We start from the raw sequence: 23,276 nt of genomic DNA on the forward strand, positions 1-23,276 counted from the left end.
AAACTCAATGCATAAAGAGCTGGGGGTGAAAACTTTTGAACAGGATGAAGATGTCCAAAATTTTCTTATTTTGTTTAAATATATATATTTTTTTATTTAGTACTGCCCTTCAGAAGCAACATTAGATACTTGCATGTTTCCCGGAAGACAAATTAAGTACAATTTACCTTGATTTTCAAATTCAATAGGTTTTCACCCCCCTGGCTCTTAATGCATTGAGTTTCCTTCTGGAGCATCAGTGAATGTTTGAACCTTTTTTAGTAGTTGTATTTGAGTCCCTCAATTGTCGTCAGTGTGAAAAGATGGATCTTAAAATCATACAGTCATTGCTGGAGAGGGTTCAAATATTAAAAAGAGGCTGGAAAACTGAAGAATGTGCAGGACCTGGAGGATTTTTCTGAAGAACATTGGGCAGTTTAACTGCTCAGGACAAACAAGAGACTCATGAACAACCATCACAAAACAAAAAAACAGCCGTGGATCATCCAGGGAACGACACACAGCACTGAGAATCAATGGTTCATAAACTTTTTATCAGGGTTATTTTAATAAATTCAGCAATTTTTTTGTCTTGTGGACTATATGTAAAAAAAATATGTAAAATATCTTATTCAGGACAGTACTAAATAAAAAATAACATGCATTTTGTATGATCGCTCTTATTTAGTTAAAATTATTCCCATTTTCACAGATTCTGCAAGCGGTTCACATACTTTTTCATGCCACTGTATATAAAACTATAGTCTCATAAACTGTCAAGAAATATATTAAAAATTGTAGGAGCCAAAAGGCACTACCTCCTCTTGTGTATTGGAAGACATAAACCCTATAAGAACTATTTACAACATTACAGCACAAATAAAAATTCAAAACTGAATTACTCATTTAACTGTTTGTACAAATACAAGAACACTTATGCTTTTAAACCATGTGGTATTTTAGCGCGGGATTCATGAAGGCTGGGTTATTGCACAGTAAAGGAAGTTAAGGCTTTCAGAAGAGTATATAACTGTCAGCTCTGTTTGACCCAGAACAGTTTCTCAGAAAGCTCTCATCATGTACTTTTTGGTGGTGGTCATCGCTCTACTGCTGAGCTCTGGTCCTGCTCAGAGTCGTACTATTCAGGTGAGAAGACAACAATATGTCAACAATATCTGAAATGTAAAATGATCATCCCAATGGGAGCAACTTTTCATTTTTAACTGGTTTCTAATATTCTTTTTTTTTTTTTTTTTAATTCTTAAAGGATTTAATTGAAAAGATCCCTGGGAAGACTGGTAAGATGCACATAAAGAAAAGAAAAACGAACCTGTAATTTTGTAGTGTTTTATTAATAATTTACTGATTCATATCTCAGGTAGCAGCACTGAGAAAGATTATATATCAGTGTCATCTATAATTGAAACCAACGAACATGCAGGTATGAATTTAAAGGTTATAATTTGATGCACATATTTTGTGTAGCAGTTCATGGCAAATTCCTCAGCTCTCTTCATCCTTTAAAACCAGTATCAACATACTGAATTATTGTGCATTATGCTACCACGCAGGACTGGATAAGCCTTTGCTCAAGTTTGGAGACATCGCTGTACCAAGCGGGCTACAGAATGCAGATCCATGTACCGCTCGTGGGTGCAAATGGGATAGAAGCAGAAATGGAAAAGTCTATGTGCCCTACGTGATCGAAAACCAGTACTGTAAGTGGCAATGTTCACTAAATTTGATATCATCTCATCAGTGTAACATATTCTGTTCAACAGTCTATCCATTCCACAGCTCCACAGGAAATAGCAGTGATTAAAAGAGGCCTACAGTCCTTTGCCCAAGTTTCCTGCATTCGATTCGTACCTCATAACGGGCAGAGGAACTATCTTCGCATAATGTCTCATTCTGGGTAAATCTCTGTTTTCAGGGCTCCTAACAAATATATTTTCCCTTCACATAAATATACTATTTAATGTATTATGTGGTCCACAGATGCTATTCATATTTGGGGCGCCAAGCGGAAGGGCAGGTTGTTTCTCTCCAGCGTAATGGGTGTGTCTATCATAATATTGTTCAGCACGAACTTCTTCATGCTCTCGGGTTCCACCATGAACAGAACCGCAGTGACCGTGACAACCACATCCGAATCCTTTTTCAGAACATCTATCCTGGTAGGCTACTTCTGTTTAGAATTATTTTGAGAAACTGGTTATGTTTGAAATTAGTCTGCGTTCTGCTGGCAAACTTTACAGAGCAGAGTTTTAAAGAGTTTTAAAAATTAGAATTCAGTAGGTCTACACAGATTTCTAATGAGTCAAATGTAAATAGTAAAGTTTTTTATTTATATAGCACTTTTATTTGATTTGTTTACCTTTTTAAAAGTGTTTATTAGGTGTTTTAACACAACAGAAACCATGTAAATATGTATTTAAAATATATAAATATGAATATTATAGTATAAATAACAGCCTAGAATGAAGTGTTTAAGAAGACTGCAAGAGATAAAGATAATAAAAGATGATCAAATAGAACAAAGAATAAGGGGGAAAAAGCATAAAAAAAGGGCATATTAAATTTAGTCACAATTATTGCATAGTCTAGATTAAACTTCACAGTGTTTTTACCAGGTTGACATTAACAGTCGTTTATACTTTCCTGTGCACTGTAACAGCACAACAGCACAATTTCAGAAAAGTAGATACCAACAATCTGGGTACCCCCTATGACTACAACTCTGTGATGCAATATAAAAGGTAAGCGTTCTTGTGAGTTCAGGGAAATTATAATTATTAATTTGTGGATATGCTAAAAACATTGTAAACAGTTTTTACTGTTGTTTCTTCATATGTGTGGTTTTAGGGGCGCTTTTTCCATGAATAATGAGCCAACCATGATCCCCATTCCTGATAGCAACGCTGTGATTGGTGAAGCTCAACAAATGAGCCAAAATGACATCCTACGCCTTAACAGACTCTACTGCAGTAAGTTCAGTCATTTGAATAAAAAAGCTGTGATTAAAATTTGTAATTCTGTGCTGAAAACTCCACCTTAGACTACAAAGTTAAGCATGGCTGGTCTTTATAGTGGGGTTTATAATTATCACTTAAATTATGACTTGTTCTTATCACAACAAAATCGTGTCTTTCATTTCATATTCATTGCTTCTTTTTTTTCTCAGGTTAAGAAAAGTGCTGCTGGGCTGTATGAAGAACGTGTTCATCCCCTTTTTTCCTAGCATTTTTTTTTAAGCTTTCCTTTTTGCACATCACAGTGTCAAATGATTTTACTTATTCCATGTACATCCTAAAATCAGATAAGATAATAATAATAAAAGATAATATGTTCCAGTATCAATGCTTGTGACAAATCAACAAAAAAAAAGCAAACAATGTCAACTTAAAATGTTCTTTAAAACAAGATGTTGCTAAAAAAAAGTGTTGCTAGACAACAACCCTATGACTGATGACTTCTGTGACTGTTTTAATTAACCATTTGTTTTATAACAGCTTATCTTTTCCTTTTACTTGGCAATCCCTTTTTGTAGTAAAGCTGGTGAACGCAATCAACAGTGTCGTTGTCTTGATATTAATATATTTTTTTTTATTTCTGAATGATGATGTGACAGAAGACTGAAACAAAGGCTGCTGAAAAATCAGCTATGCATCACAGGAATAAATTACATTTTAAAACATATTAGAAAACAAACCATTGTTTGTTTTTGTTTTTTACAATTGTAATTATATTTCACAATATGTTTTATAATACTACACAAGAGACTTCTTTAAAAAACAAAAACAAAACAAAAAAAACCTTATTACAAACTTTTGACCAGTGGTGTACATCAGTAAAATTGCTTATACTATACAGTGCAATAACCATAATAAGTGTAATATTCTTGATAGAGCGATACTACACTTTTCAGAAAATAGCTACAGCATCTTTATTTGACATAAATCTAAACCTCAAAGAAAACTTTCAACAATATACATGGTTCTGTAATTATCTGAGAAATGTACACACACTTCTATATAAGCGTTCTCATTCATTAATTGGACACATCTTATTTGACCAGAGAAACACATATTACATTAATAAATAAAATCACTCAATTAACCACAATATGTCATGATTAGTCAAGTTCAAACCAAAATGTTTGGCTTCTGCAAAGATGAAGACACAAATATTGTATATTTTGTGTAGTTTTTGAAAGGCACATTGTGAATCACACAGTGCATAAAACAACAATGGCCCTTTCTCTTGACAGTGCATACATTTGACTGGTTTGATCGCTTCAAAACCTAGATGCTTAAGCCTTACGCTTTATCGACTGCACCACTGAAGTCATTGAAATATCCACGTTTTTTTAAATCTTGTTTTGCCCAACCAGGTATTGTTAGGCGGAGCTAGTGCGAATAGCACTTGCCAACTGTTACGGGTGTGGGCCTATGTAGGCAGGAACAAGTGGAGGAATCAGGAGATCCAAAATCAAACATAAACTTAAATCTTCACCACAGGACGATGCAGACAGGGAACAGAAACACACACTTAACATAACTGTGACCGGACAAAGACTGAGTGAACAAGAGGAACTTAAATAGCAGATAATTAACAAAACACATCTGAACAGAACTTAACTAACTAGTTTAACCAAGGTAATAGACAAGTGGCGGGAAACTAAGACAAAGGCCCTGTCCCAAATGGCACAGTTCATGTGCACTTTCGGTCTTGTGGACTTACAATGGCTTACAATGACTTAACAAAAGTTCATACATTCTCTGGGGATCAAACCAATGATTTTGGTTACTTCAGTTTCAAGAAAGCTATAAAAATATCTAAGCAATGAATGTTAAATTGATTGCCTTCTGAATAAATGTTGTCGTCACAACACAACAACAGCACTACTATGTTAACTGTAACAGATTACGAATTATTAACAAACAAATGTCAATGTATTATTGACAACTAATTCAAATATTACTATTCAATAGTACTCTTTCAAAAGGTTCATCTTTGTATCTATCTACTGTACATATATCTTAAATGTACATAGTACAAAGTCATTGTACAATAGCACTAATTATACTACATGGATTTCAGGTATAAAAGTGGAACAGTACAGTAAATTAATTGCCTGTCATTCAAATATTAATACGAAAATATCACTAATTTGGCTTTGTCCTAGTAACACATCTCTGGCTATGCAGGGGTTCAAATGTAGCAAGGTACGCAATAGAGTGGGATAACTGATCTAAACCAATGGATGATTGATTACATTCAAGAAAGAAAATTAATCAGAAACTTAACTACAAGTAAGGATGACTGGATACTTAGTGAAGTAAAGACTCTTACTGTTTATGGTTTGTCTGCATGTGATGGCACCAGACTGTGACAGGGAAATTCCCACCTGTTCTTCAGTTACACAAGACTGAACTCACTGAGTAAGGAGAAAAAAAAACACTTGCATGTTTATCTTGTTTTCTTTGAATGTTTCAAAGATAATGTTTCTATTCATACCAGCATGTACTGTTTTGAGCATTCCCCACCTCTGAACATGTGACTGGAGATATGAATTCAGCACTCATAAATTGCTGCAGTTACAATTTTGAGAAATTTTCAAATACTTGTATAGGCTATTATTGTATTTGCATACAATATGACTCAGATAACTACATATATAACTATAACGATAACTATATTTGTGGCCACACCAACACACAATAACATTCTGTTTATTATAATTGCACACTACATCTGCCACTTTAAATACTCAAGCTTGAGGTTATATTAGGTATTATATAAGGTGATATATAAGAAGATTTATTATTTAAGGTGATCCACTTTTAAAAGAAAAAAAATATATTGTTAATGTTTTAAGAAGAGAACAAATACAGTAACCCATAAGTTCTGATGCAGTTGTTTATGACACACGCTCCTATGAAGGGAATTTCACACCTGTTCTTTTTCAAACAAGGTTAAACAAATCTTGCCGTATTTGTAAAGATCATTTTGATATGGACTCGAACCAGGGTATATAAACGTGTTGCTCTATGAATCTTGAGGGACTGAGGTGAGAATAGTGGTATGTTTGAGGTGTCTGTTTAAGCATATTCCCATTTCAAGTTGCTAGATTGATGGAGCAGAATAGGAAATGAGGAAGACAACATATATTTATTGAAAACTTAAATAGGTTTTGGACCAGTTGATAGGGTTATCGTGTCCAACTGAGCTTTTTATTTAATTTAAAAATTATACTTATCGTGGCTTTGTATTCTATTTCAGATTTCACATGACAAATTGTATACTTATCTGTAAATTCTGTCTCACCAAACTGCTGTGCCCTGGTTCTTTCTGCAGGTCTTTTATCTCTGTCATTATAGGTCTTTGCTGCCATGTTTGTGACCAAGGTTACTTTTGGCCTGATGGCCCTGCTGCTGGTCTTCTCAGCTGAGGGGAAGGTAAAACACATATCTATACATGCACACACATATATAGTACTCTGCAAATGATTCATGCAATTTCTTCATATAACGCATGTAATATTGAAGACTGTAATATGATTTGACTTCACTTAAATATTTATTTTCCATGTCCGTGCTGTGTGCGGTGTTCACATCCAGCCTGGTAAGTCAAATACTCCAGAAGCTCGGACTGTAAATATGAGATTGTAAAAAGCTTTGAGATGAAACATTAAATAATTGAGCAAAGACACAATTTCTACATGACGAATTGACTGAAGTAATGGTGAACGTGTTGATGTGCTTCTTTTAATAGTTGAGGACAAGTCTGCTGAGCTGTCTGTGTCTGAACTGCTGCACAGAGCCAACAGAGGCATTAGTAAGTACTCACCACTTATAAACATCAATATTGCAATTGTCCTACATTAAAAAGTGCCAAATTAATTGTTTATGTTTAAGTTCCTGAACCTGATGAGCCCAAGCTAATGGATGACATTGCTGTGAATGAAAAAAATGCTGATCCCTGCACCTCCTACGGCTGCCTCTGGTCCAAATACAGCGACGGCAAGATTTATGTACCTTACGTCATCGCCAACCACTACTGTAAGTCACATATATTTTTTTCCATTCATGTTTTTACTCATTACATAAAGAAAAAAAGTAGGCTAAATTCTGTACTCTTGCTGAAGTCATGAAAGTACCTCGTGCATGCTGCTGAGACTTACTGAAAGGATGCAACCATCCATAGTAGCACACTCTGATCTCTTTGCTCTTTCAGCCTCCCGTGAGCTGGAGATCATCCAACGTGGTCTGGACTCTTTCTCCTACAGCACTTGCATCCGCTTCTTCCCCCGCGGCAACGAAAGAGACTATATCAGCATTGAGTCTCGCAGTGGGTACATAACACAACTAAAACTAAAATCAGAGAAACCAACACAGACAAAGTCTCAAGACAAGGCAGAGAGAAGGCGAAGGCTATACAAAATTCAAAATTAATCTCCTTCCAAATGTCATTTGTGATGAAAAGTAGATCAAGATGATGAAAAGAAGAAGATAATATCTGAGATGGGTCAAAAATTTACAATTTGGATCTCTGTCTCACAGATGCTACTCGTACGTTGGTCGTCAGGGTAATGCACAGACTGTGTCTCTGGCCCGTAATGGCTGCCTTTACCACAGCACTGTGCAGCATGAGCTGCTCCACGCTCTTGGCTTCAACCATGAACAGACCCGCAGTGACCGTGACAATCACATCCAAGTCGTCTGGGAGAACATCAGTGAAGGTACATGTTGAATGACAGAACCATTTTTGAAGAATGCATTTTGATCATTTCAGTGCTTTAGTGCACATCTAGACCAGCAGATTTCTGAGATCACCAGTTAAAGTTTTGTTTGCTCATCAGACATGAAGTACAACTTCAACAAAATCAACACCTTGAACCAGGGAACTGCCTACGACTACAGCTCTGTGATGCAGTACGAGAGGTGAGAGGAGATGATGTTTCTCTCAGTGTAAGGTGTACCAGATTTGAATCTAACTACATCTATGTCACTTGCTCTGTCAGATATGCTTTCTCCAAGAATGGCCTTCCCACTATGATTCCCATTCCTAACAATAATGTTGCGCTGGGCACATCTACTGAGATGAGCCAGAATGACATTATCAGAATCAACAGGCTCTACCAGTGCTGTGAGTCTCTCATTCTCATCATGGAACTCATAACATTATTGCAAAAGAACTAAAACATTACACATTACATTTGGTGGAAGGTTGTTGGTTTGGATAGATCTTCAAAATATGACCAAAAGGTCTTTAATTCACAATAAAATGGTTCATGTGTACAAATTGAAAAGTAAAGCTTAATTAAACTAAATGTGTAATTAAATTAAAAAAAACTTTAATGGTTTTATGATGGTTTTCTCATTCATAGGAGCCACAGTACGTGTCTTCAGGACCCAGATTTGCAGCCCAAACTACAACTTCATTTAAGTATCATGGATGGTGTTGACTTCTGTGCTTTCTTGAATCACCAATAAATGTTCAATCAAAGAGAGCATCAAACCCAGTCTGTGTGATTTTTTTCCAGAGAAAGGGGATTATTCACACTGATTTAATAATTATAAACCAGTGTGAATAATCAATTTTCTGATGTCTTCTATAGTTTGCAATTTTAAAGATGACAATATAAAGAAAACAACAATTTATAGTAATAGTTAGATTGGCCTACCATATTCCTACATTTAAAGAATTAAATTATGAAGCTGTTGGGTCATATTTGGCTGAAAATGTCATGCTTACGCAATGTCCGTAAACACCTATCATTTTGTAAAACTAAAACATTTTGTAAAGTTGTTGAGGTCTCTTCTTTAAAAGAGATAAATGTGAGAGCTCCTATAGCTGAGAAAAATCTGAGCACAGCATGTGATGTTGTTGAGGTTTCTTCTGAATCTTTAGAGGAGACAAATGTGAGTGATCCAGTTTCTCTAGCTAAGGAGAAAAATCTGAGCACAGAGTGATGTTGTTGAGATTTCTTCTAAAACTTTAAAGGAGACAGTTGTGAGTGTGTTAGAGTTGAGGAGACTCAAGCAAAAGTCTCCATTTGGTGTTAAAGTAACCTCATTTTTGTCTAGGAGAAACATTTGAGATGTTAAAGAGATCTATTTTTTTTAATTTTTCTTGGTTTTCCCGGTCAAAAATAACCAGCCAACAAAAATAGCCTATAAATCTCTGGTATATAAATACTATATTATCACCTTATAGTGGATTACATTTTTTTTTAAAACTTGTTTTCTTTCAATTAGGCAGGTTTTGTATTTATTTTTTAAACTGATTGATCACAGTAATTTTTGACCAGGAACACCACAAGTCAAGTGTAACAAGGTGGGGAAAAAATCCCCAAAAAGTACAAAAATGATCCCAAAAAAAAAGGTTATAGTCAGTAAGTTTTAGTACAATGCGATAATATTAACATTTTCGGGAAAAAGAAAATCCTCTCCCTGTAAAAACAAGAGAAGGGTAAAAAAACATCCATTATTTCTTTATTAGTGAATTAAATATATTATTTAATTAGAAAGTTTATCCATTAGCTCTTATAGTTCATTGGGTTTGTGCCTAACGTGTGTTCCTATGATGCAAAAAATGAGGGAATTTCACACCTGTTCTCTTTCAAACAACATGTCAGCATGTTCACTGTACTACTGGCCATATAGGGATGCGCGGTATACCGGTACTGCAAAAATACCGGTATATATTTTATTTCAAACGGTACGATATCATGATTTTGCTCATTTCGGTATATGCTGCTGTTCCGAAGTTCACCGCTAGGTGGCAGCGCACTACCCAAACTGACGCGAAACCGGCAAATGTGGCAACAGAACAAGATGAATACAGCAGTTGAATCTCACTCAACACGCACAAAACTCATTAATAAAGACAGGAGTAGACGTGAAATTTGGAATTACTTTGCTTATAAAACTGCTGAAGAACCATCAAACCTTGCCAAGCATCTGCCACTTAATTCCTGACTTGTAAGACATTAAGAGATCGACAGGTGAGTGCATAATTCTAACGATCTAATTTAGACATTTTTCTTTTAACACTGATTAACGCACATACATAAGATCGTATCGTTTAAATATAAAGAAATCTCCAGCATTCGTTTCAACCAGTGACGTTTAGACCTCATAGTATTTGCACGCATACTATTGCACTATTTACATCCGCGAAAGACATACCCAACTGTGTTTATGTAACTACTCACTAAAGATTGACATTTTGACATAATTTTGTGTGTATTTGACTGAGGAAAAACAACTTAATTTGGAATGCGCGAGCTCTTTAGGCTTGTGTGTGTGTGTGTGTGTGTGTGTGTGTGTGTGTGTGTGTGTGTGTTTGTTGTTGGCATGAGCGCAAAGAAAACTCTCTCTCTCAAAGAGCTCTCATCCCATATGTATTACGAAATGCTATAAAATCGCTTGCATGTTCAAATTGGCGAGGTTTAAAAAGACGTGGGCAGTGATTTCCGTCAGCTGTCCCGCAATGGAAGCGAAAGTGTTGAATCTGAGTGCGCAGATTGCTTTTATAGTGCAGGTGCGATGTCTTTTCAAGCCAGAAGCAATGGAGACGCGCAGTAATGCTGAAATTACTTACAAAAAAGTTTCCAAATGACTGATTGATGTGACAATCTTTGTTGATTCATTTAATAATAAACATTTGCGGTAATTTCCCGCTTCATAAACCCAAAACTTGCGAGAGTGAGCAAAATTATGCACAATACCCGCATCAAAATTCAGACCCTGTATGGTATCGATTTAATATCGGTACTTCGGTATTAGATTGTGGTACCGTACCGAAGACAAAATTGTGGTATCGAGCCATCCCTATGGCCATATCTGGAAAGATTTTATTGATACCGTCTAGGTATATAAAACCCACTTATGGCCATAGCGTTGCACTGGCTTTGGAAATCTAAGGTAAGAGGACTAGTATGTCCCCCCTCTCTATTCAAAGTAATTTATCGTTTACTAAATTCTCACGTTGTTTGAGCAACTGATGAGAAAAGACACAAATTTATAATGATCAAACATGATTAAAATTAAGATTAAAAAAATGTGTGGTGTCCCATTTTTTCAAATATTCACATTGCATTTTCCTCGGGGGTCTAAAGTATTACAGTAACACAGAATTAGTCATAAGTTAGGTTGAATATCAGTGTTTTGCTGTTACTTTTTTACATACAGTGTTTGCATGTCCTGTTTAATCAAGGTTAAAAGCCAAAGTATATTATATGAGCCCTGTAATTGACTGGCCACCTGTACAGGGTGTTTTCGCTGCCTTTCCCTAGTGACCCTAAAAAATGGATAGGAATTATGTGTTGATAAATATTAGTAAAATAACTTAACTGACCTTCATTTGAGGTTTTCTGCCTAAACAGCTGTGCTCTGGTTCTTTCCACAGGTCTTTCGACACAATGTTTGTGGCCAAGTTGACTTTTGGCCTGTTGGCCCTGCACCTCGTCTCCTCTGTTAGAGCTGAGGAGATAGTAAGACACACACACACACACACACACACACACACACACACACACACACACACACACACACACACACACACACACACACACACACACACACACACACACACACACACACACACACACACACAAGTAGGTTGTAAATGATGCATGAAAAACATTGCATTATGCCTGCACCTCTCTGAATACCAATTATTGTTATAATGAAGAATGTAAAATTATGAGTTATGTCTCTTTTCCATGTCCTTGTTGTGGCATAACTCACATTCAGCTTGGTAGGTCAAATACTCCAGAAGCTTTAACCGTATATATGATATTGTAAATACTGACCGTTTCTACATAATGAATTGATTTAAGTCATGGTTCATTATACGTGTTGATGTGTTTTTTATAATAGTTGAGGACAAGTCTGCTGAGCTGTCTGTGTCTGAACTGCTGCACAGAGCCAACAGAGGCATTGGTACATACTCACCACTTATAAACATCAAAAACTTCACAGACTAGACTATAGATTATAGTGGAAGTTAGAAGGGACATTTCAAAATCATCAACATAAAAAAGACAGGTAGAACCCTTAGAATGAGAATTACATTTGAGGAAGATGGGGATGAAAAGGATTCTTATCTGAAATCAAGAGATGAATTGTATTATTTGTCTCACAGATGCTACTCGTACGTTGGTCGTCAGGGTAATGCACAGACTGTGTCTCTGGCCCGTAGTGGCTGCCTTTACCACAGCACTGTGCAGCATGAGCTGCTCCACGCTCTTGGCTTCAACCATGAACCGCAGTGACCGTGACAATCACATCCAAGACGTCTGGGAGAACATCAGTGATGGTACATGTTGAATAACAGAACCATTTTTGAAGAATGCATTTTGATCATTTCAGTGCTTTAGAGCTTTAGACTAGCAGATTTCTGAGATCACCAGTTAAAGTTTTGTTTGCTCATCAGACGTGAAGTACAACTTCAACAAAATCAACACCTTGAACCAGGGAACTGCCTACGACTACAGCTCTGTGATGCAGTACGAGAGGTGAGTGAGCTCAAGAGGAAATTATGAGATGAGGTTTTCCTCTTTGTAAGATAGTGTTGTAGTCAAGACCACCTAATCCGAGACCAAGTGAGACCAAAACCAATGTGTGTTGATGAGACCAAGACAAGACCAAGACTATGAGGGGTTGAGAACAAGACAAGACCAAGGCAGGACGAGACAGAGTCAAGACCAAGACCAGACTGGCACTCGGTCGACGTCAAGCTTAAAGCGTCATGGCAGAGCATTAAAGTCAACTAGTCTGTGTAACCCCTCTATATCCCATTACCAATATATAAAGACTTTATATACATATTAGTAAGAAAACTCAAGCACAATTCTTAATTCTTCAGCATTGCTCTGAAGATTATTCTGATTGATCCTGACTCAAGGTCAGTGATTATGATGTGGTATTTGCTTGCATTTCAGCCCAGACAGTTCCAAGAAGCCATTCAAATAAAAAATAAAAAATAAAAAATTGAGGCAGTCATGAATCTGTTTTCAAAAAAGAGGCCCTTTCTTATTATTACCACTTTTTGGTATTCTTAATTGCTGTAATGAACTATTGACATCCTTGGCATGAAATAATATTTTTATGGCCCTAAATATAGACAACAGTGAAACTCAAAACAAATGCTAAACATCTTAAAATACATTTAACTTGCATATCATTACAGTAAAAGATTGTACTACAGATACATTTTACAGTCTATGGCTGTAGAAAAGTTAGTTAATGCATTCATGACCTCTAGACTAGATTACTGTAATGCACTACTATAGCTGGCTGTCCTGCATCCTCAATAACTACAATTAGTCCAAAATGCAGCTGCTAGAGTTCTTACTAGATCAAGAAAATATGATCACATAACACCTATTCTAACATCGCTATACTAGTTACCTATTAAGTTCTGTATCAATTGTAAAGTATTGCTACTAACCTATAAGGCCCTAAACGGTTTAGCTCCTGTGTATTTAACTGATCTGTGTGCTTTGTATGTACATTTCTAAAATACATAATTTGGACACAGTCTCCTCTGATAACAAACCACTTTAAATTACAATGTAGACGCATACATTTTCTGTGAAGCTGCTTTGAAACGATATGTATTGTGAAAAGGGCTATACAAATAAATGTGAATTCAATTGAATAGTTTTACATACAGTCTGATTAAACTTACATTGTTTGAAAATATTGATTAGAATATTGATTTAATTCTTTGTGTAGGCTAGTCCACTGTAGTGTACATAGGAATTTACTTCAAATCCACTTTACTCTTTAAGCTATAATAAAATGTTTTTAAAATTAGTTCAAGTACAGTTAAAGGTATATTTCAAGTATAACAAATTAATATCTACATTTGAACATATAGTAATATACTGAAAGTGCAAAAATAATATATAAATGGTAAACTGTAAGTATAATGTTATGTTCATTTAAAGAAAACTTACAAGTGTACGAGAGTTAGGGCTGAACGATACATCGAATTTTCATCGTCATCGCGATATGAACTCGCGCGATGAACACATCGCAACCGACAGCCTGACACGATGAATAAGGGAAAACAGTTTATTACATGCGCCAATATGAGTAACGTATTCTGAATACTTGGATTACTTTCACATTGAATTGCATTTTATAAGTCTAAGAATGTGGCCATCAAATCCTGCTTACTAAACATATATTATAAAATATTTAGCTGCCGTCAACGGGGCAAACGGCGCTTGGGCTGGTAAATCAGCGCATAGGAGAATGTAAAGTTGCACGACAATAGCAGGGCACCGGCGGTGGTCGGCCAAAACACCTTTTTCTGTTTGTGAATGCTGTTTTACGTGAATATTAATGACACGAGTGAAGCACAAAGCTTCATTTACAAAATAAATAATAGGTTTGCAATTAAATGTTACATCGCAGCCATGGAAACATATGGATTCAGGCCGAACGAGAGAGGAAGCTTTGTGTGGTGAGACAAATTTAAGTTTGCTTGCGTTTTGCTATCTGGTCACACGATTTTCCTCGAATTTAACAATAGGTTTAGGCTTACTCCATTTTATTCTACTGGACATGGAATCTCTTATTTGTTTCCCCAAATCCTCATTTACGTCTCTCACAAGGGGATTAAACGTGTCTTCCTTGTTTGATTAATTTAGGAGTAGCCTAGGCTATATTTGCATCATTTACTGTGGTAAAGTAGAAAACGGAGTAGGACAGATACATTTTACTTCAAACTTTACTTTATTTAACACAGTTTGTGCTTGCTATTAGACTTAGTCAAATTTATGTGTAGCCTATAGCGTATTTCATACACGCCGGAGATTTTTAGTTTCGCTTTCTCTCACAGCGCATAATCAAACACAGCCTCAGTTCTTGACCCTGCGGAAGATAATTTCTTTCTTCACATCTTACTACAAGTAGCCTATCAGTTTTGGAACATCAGGAGAAAACATTAAGATATTAGAAAACGATGCTTCTTTCCTGCTCGTGTCTTCCCTTTAAGCGCAAAGAGGCAGATGACGCACGTCTGTGAGGAAATATAAACGATTTTTTTCTTTAACTAATATTTAACTTATACTATTTATATTTAGATTATTTACAGATATTTATTTAAATGTTTTACAGACTGTAGTTTGTTGTTTCGCTGACGGAAGTAGGCCTACTAAAATAAACACGCATGTTTGAGCCTTTTTTTTTTTTTTCAAAATGTAGGCTATTTAATTGAGGTAGCCTATACATGGATTTCTCGGCGACGTCATCACTGCTTGCGCACGCACCCGAGAGGCAGAAAGAAGAAACCTCTCGTGTTGTAGGTTGGTAGCGGCGTGTCTGTAAGTCAAAATGCCAAGGAGTTGCTGCGTGTTTAATTGTACCAACAGAGCCAGTGCTGGGTGCCTGATGTTTAACATACCTAGGGGGAAGCATGCGTTTGCCAAAAAATTATTACCTAACATGATCATTCATACATGTATCACAGCAACACTGCACAATTAAAGACAGACAAACAGATCCAACTAAAATCACGTTTTATTGAGTCAGCAGTTATATACAAACAATAAGGAAAGCTTCAATGTTGTTGCAGTAGCGGACCAGCGATCTGTCTTTCTGCCTCCAGGATGCGCACGCACCCTGTAATGTTTGTAAACAGGAAACCCGTGTATATAAATATATATATATATACACGTCAATCTCAATTAAATAGCCTACATTTTGAAAATAAAATATATAAACGAATAATATATTTAACGAATATATAACGAATTTATATAGGCCTATATAATAGGCTATATAAAAAACATATGGCGTGCGTGCGTGTATAGCCGCCAGCCCAACCACCGCGGCACTGCACAGTTGCACTGCCGTGTTATATTTCGTTCTCCCTTCTCTTTCTTTAATATGAAATGCTGTTTGAATTTCCAAGATAGAAACGATTTCTTGCCCTGGCTCTGTTGTTCTGTTCTGGCTCCATCTCTACCTCTAGCTCCCGCTGCTCCTCTTCCGACTGATCACGCAAACTGTGCATTTTTTCGTTTTCATATTGGGGCGTTCTGAGAAATGCATTGAGTTGCCTTAATTTATTTAGAGAGTAAATAAACTCATGAAACAGAGAAGTATAGGCTATGGTTAATGTCATCCATTGATTTCAACAATGTAACTGTATTCTAAATATCAACTATTTAAATTGTAACTGTAACTGAATACAGTTAGGCTACTCATAATATGTATTCTGAATACGTAATGCCGGTACATGTATTCCGTTACTGCCCAACACTGAACACGACCTATTAAAGCACTAAGACATGGGAACAGTATAGGCTATAGCTAACATTCACATTTGAACATTTATCGCAAGTCATATCGTCATTGCAATATTAAACAATGTTATCGCACATCGCAGCTTTTCCTCATATCGTGCAGCCCTAACGAGAGTACACTTCAAAGTGTACTTTCACAAACTAAAAAAAATACTAGTATTACAGTAAACAACTAGTAAGCTCACTTGTAGGTGCTGTACAAAGAAACCTAGTTGTGCACTTAAAGTTTACTGTTACACCCAAAAATGAAAATTAGCCCATGATTTTGGCTACTCACCCTCAAGCCAATGATAACTCAAGCAGCTGATACTGAGCATGCATGTTCTACCGGAACGTAAAGCGGTTCTTGAGTTTTTTGGGGGGGTTTTTTGCGGTTCTTAAAGGGTTAGTTCATCCAAAAATGAAAATTCTGTCATTAATTACTCACCCTCATGTCGTTCGACACACCCGTAAGACCTCCATTCATATTCGGAACACAAATGAAGATATTTTTGTTGAAAGCTGATGGCTGAGAAAGGCTTCAGATAGGCCTCCATTGGCATTCAGTACATTAATACTCCCAAGACCCATAAAAGGCACTTAAAACGTTGTTACAAAGTCCATCTCACCACAGTGACTCTACAATAATTTTACGATGCGACGACAATAGTTTTGTGCGCAAAAAAAAATCAAAATAACACCTTTATCCAACTTGTTCTTGTCTTCCGTGTGTGCCTCCACGACGCAAGCGCGAGAATATGACGCAGATCCCGCGTTCGGACACATGACCCAGAATCCGTGTATCTAAGCTGTTGAATTCTACATTGATCGTGCTTTAGGTCTCGGCGTAGTTCTCAAAATGGGGCTAAAGTGTGCATTTCATGGATTCCCGAACTCCAGCGCTACGTCATATTCTCGCGCATGCGTCGTGGAGGCACACACGGAAGACAAGAACAAGTTGGATAAAGGTGTTATTTCGATTTTTTTTTCGCACAAAAACTATTGTCGTCGCATCGTAAAATTATTGTAGAGCCACTGTGGTGAGATGGACTTTGTAACAATGTTTTAAGTGCCTTTTATGGGTCTTGTGAGTGTATATGTACTGAATGCCAATGGAGGCCTATCTGAAGCCTTTCTCAGCCATCAGCTTTCAACAAAAATATCTTCATTTGTGTTCCGAATATGAACGGAGGTCTTACGGGTTTCGAACGACATGAGGGTGAGTAATTAATGACATAATTTTCATTTTTGGGTGAACTAACCCTTTAACAGTTCTCGAATCCGAACCGTTTCTTTCGGACATGTTCGATACTGAGAACCGATGAGCAGGCAGCTGAGAGACAAATTGACAATTTGAGCATGCGTGATAGTACCGTCTGAACCGAACTGTTTCTCTCGGACAACTGATGCTGTGCTGATATTATGAGCACGGGTGAACCGTGGACTTGTGTAAGTTTATGTTATGTCAATGTAAGTTTATTTAATCTGTGTAAACATCCGCGTTTGCACGACAGTGGCTGTATTGAGTGCTTTTGCAAAACGTAAATGTAAGAACTTCTCCAAGATGATGATGAAGATAATTATTATACTAAATTATGATTACAAATTACTTTATATGAATGTGTTTTAATGTATTTTCATCCGCTAAGATGATAGAAATGACGCCATTATGATTACGTGAGGACGTAAAATAAAGGGATCCGTTTTTTTGAACCGGTTCATTGAAACGAACTGTCCAAAAGAACCGGTTCGCGGAAAAGAACCGAACTGGTGCAACGCCTCTCGCAGTTCAAAATGCTTAGCATTTAGCGTAAGCATTTTGCAAGAGGCACGGGCGCTACACTTTTCCCCGGAAGCTATATAATTTACTTTATAAAGTTTTAAATATGGATATTTTTCTTACACAAATGCATCTTCAGAAGGCCTTTATTAACCCCCCGAAGTGTGTGGAGCAGTTTTGATGGATATAGATACACTTTTATGGACAAAAACAGAGCAACATTCACTGCTATTATAAAGCTTGGAAGAGCCAGGCCATTTTTTAATATAACTCCGATTGTATTCGTCTAAAAGAAGAAAGTCATATACACCTAGGATGACTTGAGAGTGAGTAAATCATGGGCTAATTTTAACTAACCCTTTAAACGTATACTTTTATATACTAAAAGTGGGCCATTTAGTCCCAAGCAGTATAATCTAGTAAGTTACACTTAACGTTACAAGTTTACTACTACTAGTAGCCTACACATTGATTGCTACTAGTATACTACTCACTACATAAAGTATACTTAAAAATATACTTGAACAAACTTAAAGGGATAGTTCACCCATGAAATGAAAATATAGTCATCTTCACCCTGCTGTTGTTCTACACTGAAAAAAAAAAGTCTGTAATAATAGGGCACAATTAGCGTTGCCACCCGTCCCGGTTTTCCCGGGATTGTTCTCTTTTTTTAACGTCTGTCCCGGAAAATGTATATTCTTTCCCGGGACACAAATTGTCCCGTTTTTTTGTGAAAATGTACTTCTTAAGTAGAATTTCCTGGCTTCAAATTAAACCGTTTCCTTATACTGTTACTGTGTTTTCTTCATGGTTATGTATCCAATCCTGTGTGCTGTCGGTCGGTCGGTCGCACGCATGCATCCATCCACGCACATGCAGGATAAAACAGTGTTCAGTTGCTAGCTTTTTTAAAACGTTATACTAACTCAGTTTTGTGAAATGAGGGGAGAGACGGACTAGGAGGATAACGCAACAAAATCGGATGAGCCACCGCCAGTGTCAAAGATAAAACGATTTACAACCTGCAACTCAGACTGGGCGAAAAGAGAAAACTTTTCTGAATGGGTAAGGCCCAGCCCCAAGGAGACCCGTTCTCCACTACCTGTGTTTTGTGTCCTGCCAAAATTTCAGTTAAATATGAAGGAAAAAAAGCGCTGGAAAATCATGCAAAAACAAAGAAGCACACCCCCCCCCCCCCAAAAAAAAACATCTTTTATCTGAGTGTCCCGGTTTTTCACAAATCAAAGGTGGCAACCCTAGGCACAATGTACTGTATAAATACGAAGGAATTTTGCCTATTGGTTTTTTACAGGTATTTTACCTGTATTTTGAATTACTGAATTACTCATTGCATTTTTTTTTATTTATTTTTTTTATAAGGGTTAACGGAAATTACCATAAAATTACTGGATAATGTCCTGCCAGAAATTTACCAGTAGGATACATTTTCCGTTTTTATTTTTTACAGTGTAATTGTCCTTCTATCTTTTTCAGACCTCCAAAGCAAAATACATTTTTTTAAATGTCCTGCACGTGCTCCTCCACTGTGAAGGGCAGTGAATATAAGTGTTCAGGAGGCATACTATAAGGTTTTGTGAGAAAGAAACTTTATTATTCAGTCAAAATACTGAGCTCGGCCGTTACTCTGTGCGCTCCTGTGAGTGCATGCAAGCCAGCAGCAGCCGCTCGCAATGTTGTCATGACAACCGGTGCACAACATTCACTTCAGGAGGTTTACCTTATTATTAGTATTATTGTATAATTTCTTATTATTTACATTATAGAAGAGACGAGAGTCGCGTTTGTTTCTATTGAGCCTGATTTCTCAACATGGTGGGTGTGTGTGCTTATCCTGGGTGCCATGACAACTCACAGGAACGCATAGAGTAACGGCCAAGCTCAGTATTTTGACTGAATAATATGGTTTCTTTCTCACAAAACCTTATAGTATGCTCCTGAACACTTTCCATAGCGCGTGTCCCTATCATTGCGCGTGTCCCTATCATTGCGTGAAACTTTTGTATCCTTTTTGTAAAGGAGAAAGATAGGAGGACATAGGGCATTTTCATTTCATGGTGAACTATCCCTTTAAGTATACTTCATAAAATTAACTTGAAGTATACTTCTTTTTCGTAAGGGTATACTGCCTTCATGTGTTATCGGAAAATCGTAAATAAGAATTTCTTAGTTAAAAATTAGACATGAATGCCCTCTCAAGTTGTATTTACCACTGGGAAGTTTGGGGATAATTTTGATACCCAAGTTCCTGAGATAGGCTGGCAACAAACTTTAAACATGGCGGAGGGAAGAATGATTGATGCTGTGACTAGGCTATACTTTATTTATTTTTTATCCACAACTGCTACATCACATTAGGCGTTTCTCAATGTCAAGGCAGGATCCTCGGAAGCCAGAATTCTGAGGATGCAACGTCATCGACGTCCGTCGAAGGGCTGTTCCAATGTCGAGGATCCTCGGAATTTCAACCAAGGTCTGAGTCCTTCGTTCGAAAAATATGCCATATACAGGAAAGGATGCATACGAGTAGACTTCGCGCTCTTAGCGTTCTCAAATCACCCACAATCCTATGCGCGCAGCTTTGCTATCTTGTTCAAAAAATACAAAATATCGGACGTTGGCGGAGTCGGAGCGTTAACGGGGCAATATGCTTTCAAGTGTAAGTATTTTTCGTTACCAAACATTTGTTATAACCATAGTCAATATAAGTAAAGTTTAACTTTTAAATGCCAGTGCAAATTACAACCGTATTGATATTATACAAATTACGTTATTGATAACGGACGCTAACGGACCTTTTCACTGACGTAATGAGGCTGACGTGCACTTGCTAGCCTGTTCCATTTACATGTTCTCCGAATGCTAAAGAGGAGCCTCGCCTAGCCTCTGAAGGAAGTGACTTGGAAGGACCAGTCCTGCAGAGGAAGGATCCTTGACATTGAGAAACACCTATTGTCTTGTCGTTAAAGTAGTTCTTATTTAGGCCTAGATTTCACGAGTTCACACTTGCAAAAAATCAAATAGAATTAAACGTATGCGTATTTTCCGTGCTGTCCGAGGGGAGGGCTCAGAGCTCGGAATTTTGGCCCGAACCCAGAGTACTCTCCCCATATCTCTGGTTAGGATAGTAACCAGGCGAGGAGACGTGGTGGGATGCAGAAAACTCTCGAGGAACATAGGCGAGCCGGCTATGTATATATACAGTAAAGGCCTCATATCTTGCTGATTGGTTAGGCAATTTGCACGTGTTCCTCCTGAATTTGTTCATAAAACATATGTAACTAATCATTTACATTGTCATATCTTGCTACAAACTACTCAACTTGTTTCTTTTTATATATGGGGTTTTTGAACAATAGTAGATCCAAGCATTCCTAAAGCATTGTTGTTGTTGTTTATAAATCACCAACTTTACTGTAAATTGAACAGATGTGCTGTGATGTGAAATAAGAAAGTGCGTGAGATATCAGGATTTGCTCTTCCCAGAGCGTTTGACATTTATTCACCATTATTACATCCATTTTTTCTTGGGTTTATAAAAATGACACTTATCGCTGTCCTCTTGATGACACCCTGCAGATTGGTTTGCCATTTTCCTAGAGAAATCCTCTTAGTTTGATCTGTCAGCATTTTCATGCCGTCAATAGAAAACCAATACACTCAGATTCAAAATAATGACTGATCTTGTCACCACTTATATTTGAAAAATGATTGTAATCCACTGTAGTATTTTGACACATTTCTTTAAAATTCACACACCATCTGACACGGGGTTGTGTGTTTAGGTTGTGTGTTTAGATGGTGTTTCATCAGAAGAGGGCACAACACAGTAGCATGAGACCAATGTTTCACACTGAGTGGAAATTAGCTTAGTTCTGAAGAAATTGCAGAAAACTTAATTTTGAAATTACATTGAGGTCACTTAAGGGACACCATGGCCTACTGAATAAGGTGCCTGCATCACATCATCTTGAGCAGAAGCACTTTATGAATAGATTACATAAATGATGTCTTCCAAAAGGATAATTTTTAATGTTGCTGTGAAAATCATATTTTTTCTCATTGTTAGAACAGCGATTACATTTTTTTTGTTTTGAATTTCAGAAAATGACATCACAGTTTTAGAAGAAGAGTGTTTCTTTGTGAGAATTGAATGGTATGAATCGCCTATAAGATGAGAATCCATGTGTTGTGCGAAAGGAAGGTACAGTTCCCTCTCCTGGCAGAGGGTGTGAAACAAACGCACGCGGGGGATGCAAGAAGTGGTATGTGGCAGACTGCTGGTCTCTTAGCAACAGCACACGTACAGGAGCGATGAGAGATGAATTCTCTCTTCAAAATTATATATCTTACGTGATCGGATGATATCATCTTTAAAAAGAGATATAATGTTAGTAGTAAAAGAGGGATTTCCTTGTCTGAACTCACATCACTCACAAACCATGCTAAACAGCTGACCTAACCTAAGCCCAATATTATGAACAGCACCTGGGCAATTTTAATACAAGACAACAGATCCTCACTGTTTGAGTGATCCCTGTGTAATGATGTTGTGATAAGGGTAGTACACACAAAAATCTCACCTTCATGTCATTGCAAACCTGTATGACTTTCTTTCATCTGTGGAACATTAAAGAAGATGTGCAGTTTCGGTTACCATTAGGTTCCACAAAAGAAAGAAATTCATACAGGTTTGGAACGACAGTAAAAGATGATAGTATTTTCATTTTTGGGTGAACTATTCTTTTAAGTTTTTAATGAGCGTGCCGGTGAAAGGGACTTTGCAATGGCATTATCCACTAGGCTTAATTATTGTACACATTTCATTTTAAAATGATGGAATAATTATTCTTCCTATTAATAAGTGTAGAAAGAAATTGAGAAGCAGGGTAATGTAGTTTTGATTTAGTCTGTGCTTTGATTTGCAAATGTTTTGGAGTAATGAACAAATTACTGACAAAAATAGGTCAGACGATGAAATGTGCACACAAAATTTCATGACCTATTTACTCTTATCTACCAGAAAAGGAATGAACACACACACACACACACACACACACACACACACCACACATTTTTTTATACAAAGACCTCAATCAATCTTTTTCATTAGCTTCTCCACAACAGAACAAATATCATAGAATATCATCCATGGCTCTAAATTATCCTTTGCAGTGTGTTCAG

At 36.9% G+C, this 23,276-nt stretch overlaps 2 protein-coding genes across 3 annotated transcripts; both read left to right on the top strand.

The window, feature by feature from the left end:
• The first annotated feature begins 1,036 nt into the window (after positions 1-1,036).
• On the top strand, positions 1,037-3,682 carry npsn (nephrosin). The gene is made up of 9 exons (XM_079840299.1): positions 1,037-1,125; positions 1,247-1,277; positions 1,358-1,420; positions 1,551-1,697; positions 1,777-1,894; positions 1,978-2,156; positions 2,657-2,738; positions 2,845-2,966; positions 3,164-3,682. Exons 1-9 carry the CDS (start codon positions 1,057-1,059, stop codon positions 3,166-3,168), a joined length of 816 nt encoding a protein of 271 aa, XP_079696425.1. The 5' UTR covers positions 1,037-1,056; the 3' UTR covers positions 3,169-3,682.
• Positions 3,683-6,041: 2,359 nt separating this feature from the next.
• LOC307140664 (high choriolytic enzyme 1-like) lies at positions 6,042-8,505 on the top strand. 2 transcript variants are annotated; one of them, XM_079840313.1, is made up of 9 exons: positions 6,042-6,064; positions 6,340-6,440; positions 6,757-6,819; positions 6,900-7,043; positions 7,219-7,336; positions 7,545-7,723; positions 7,844-7,925; positions 8,006-8,130; positions 8,372-8,505. In XM_079840313.1, coding segments are annotated over exons 4-9 (624 nt in total). In that variant the 5' UTR covers positions 6,042-6,064; positions 6,340-6,440; positions 6,757-6,819; positions 6,900-6,925; the 3' UTR covers positions 8,374-8,505. The 2 variants fall into 2 exon arrangements, with proteins under 2 accessions (XP_079696439.1, XP_079696440.1); XM_079840314.1 differs by having other exon boundaries at positions 6,340-6,606; positions 8,372-8,500.
• The last annotated feature ends 14,771 nt before the right edge of the window (positions 8,506-23,276 follow it).

This window comes from Gobio gobio (assembly GCF_949357685.1).
Source record: "Gobio gobio genome assembly, chromosome: 2".
Classification (NCBI taxonomy): domain Eukaryota; kingdom Metazoa; phylum Chordata; class Actinopteri; order Cypriniformes; family Gobionidae; genus Gobio; species Gobio gobio.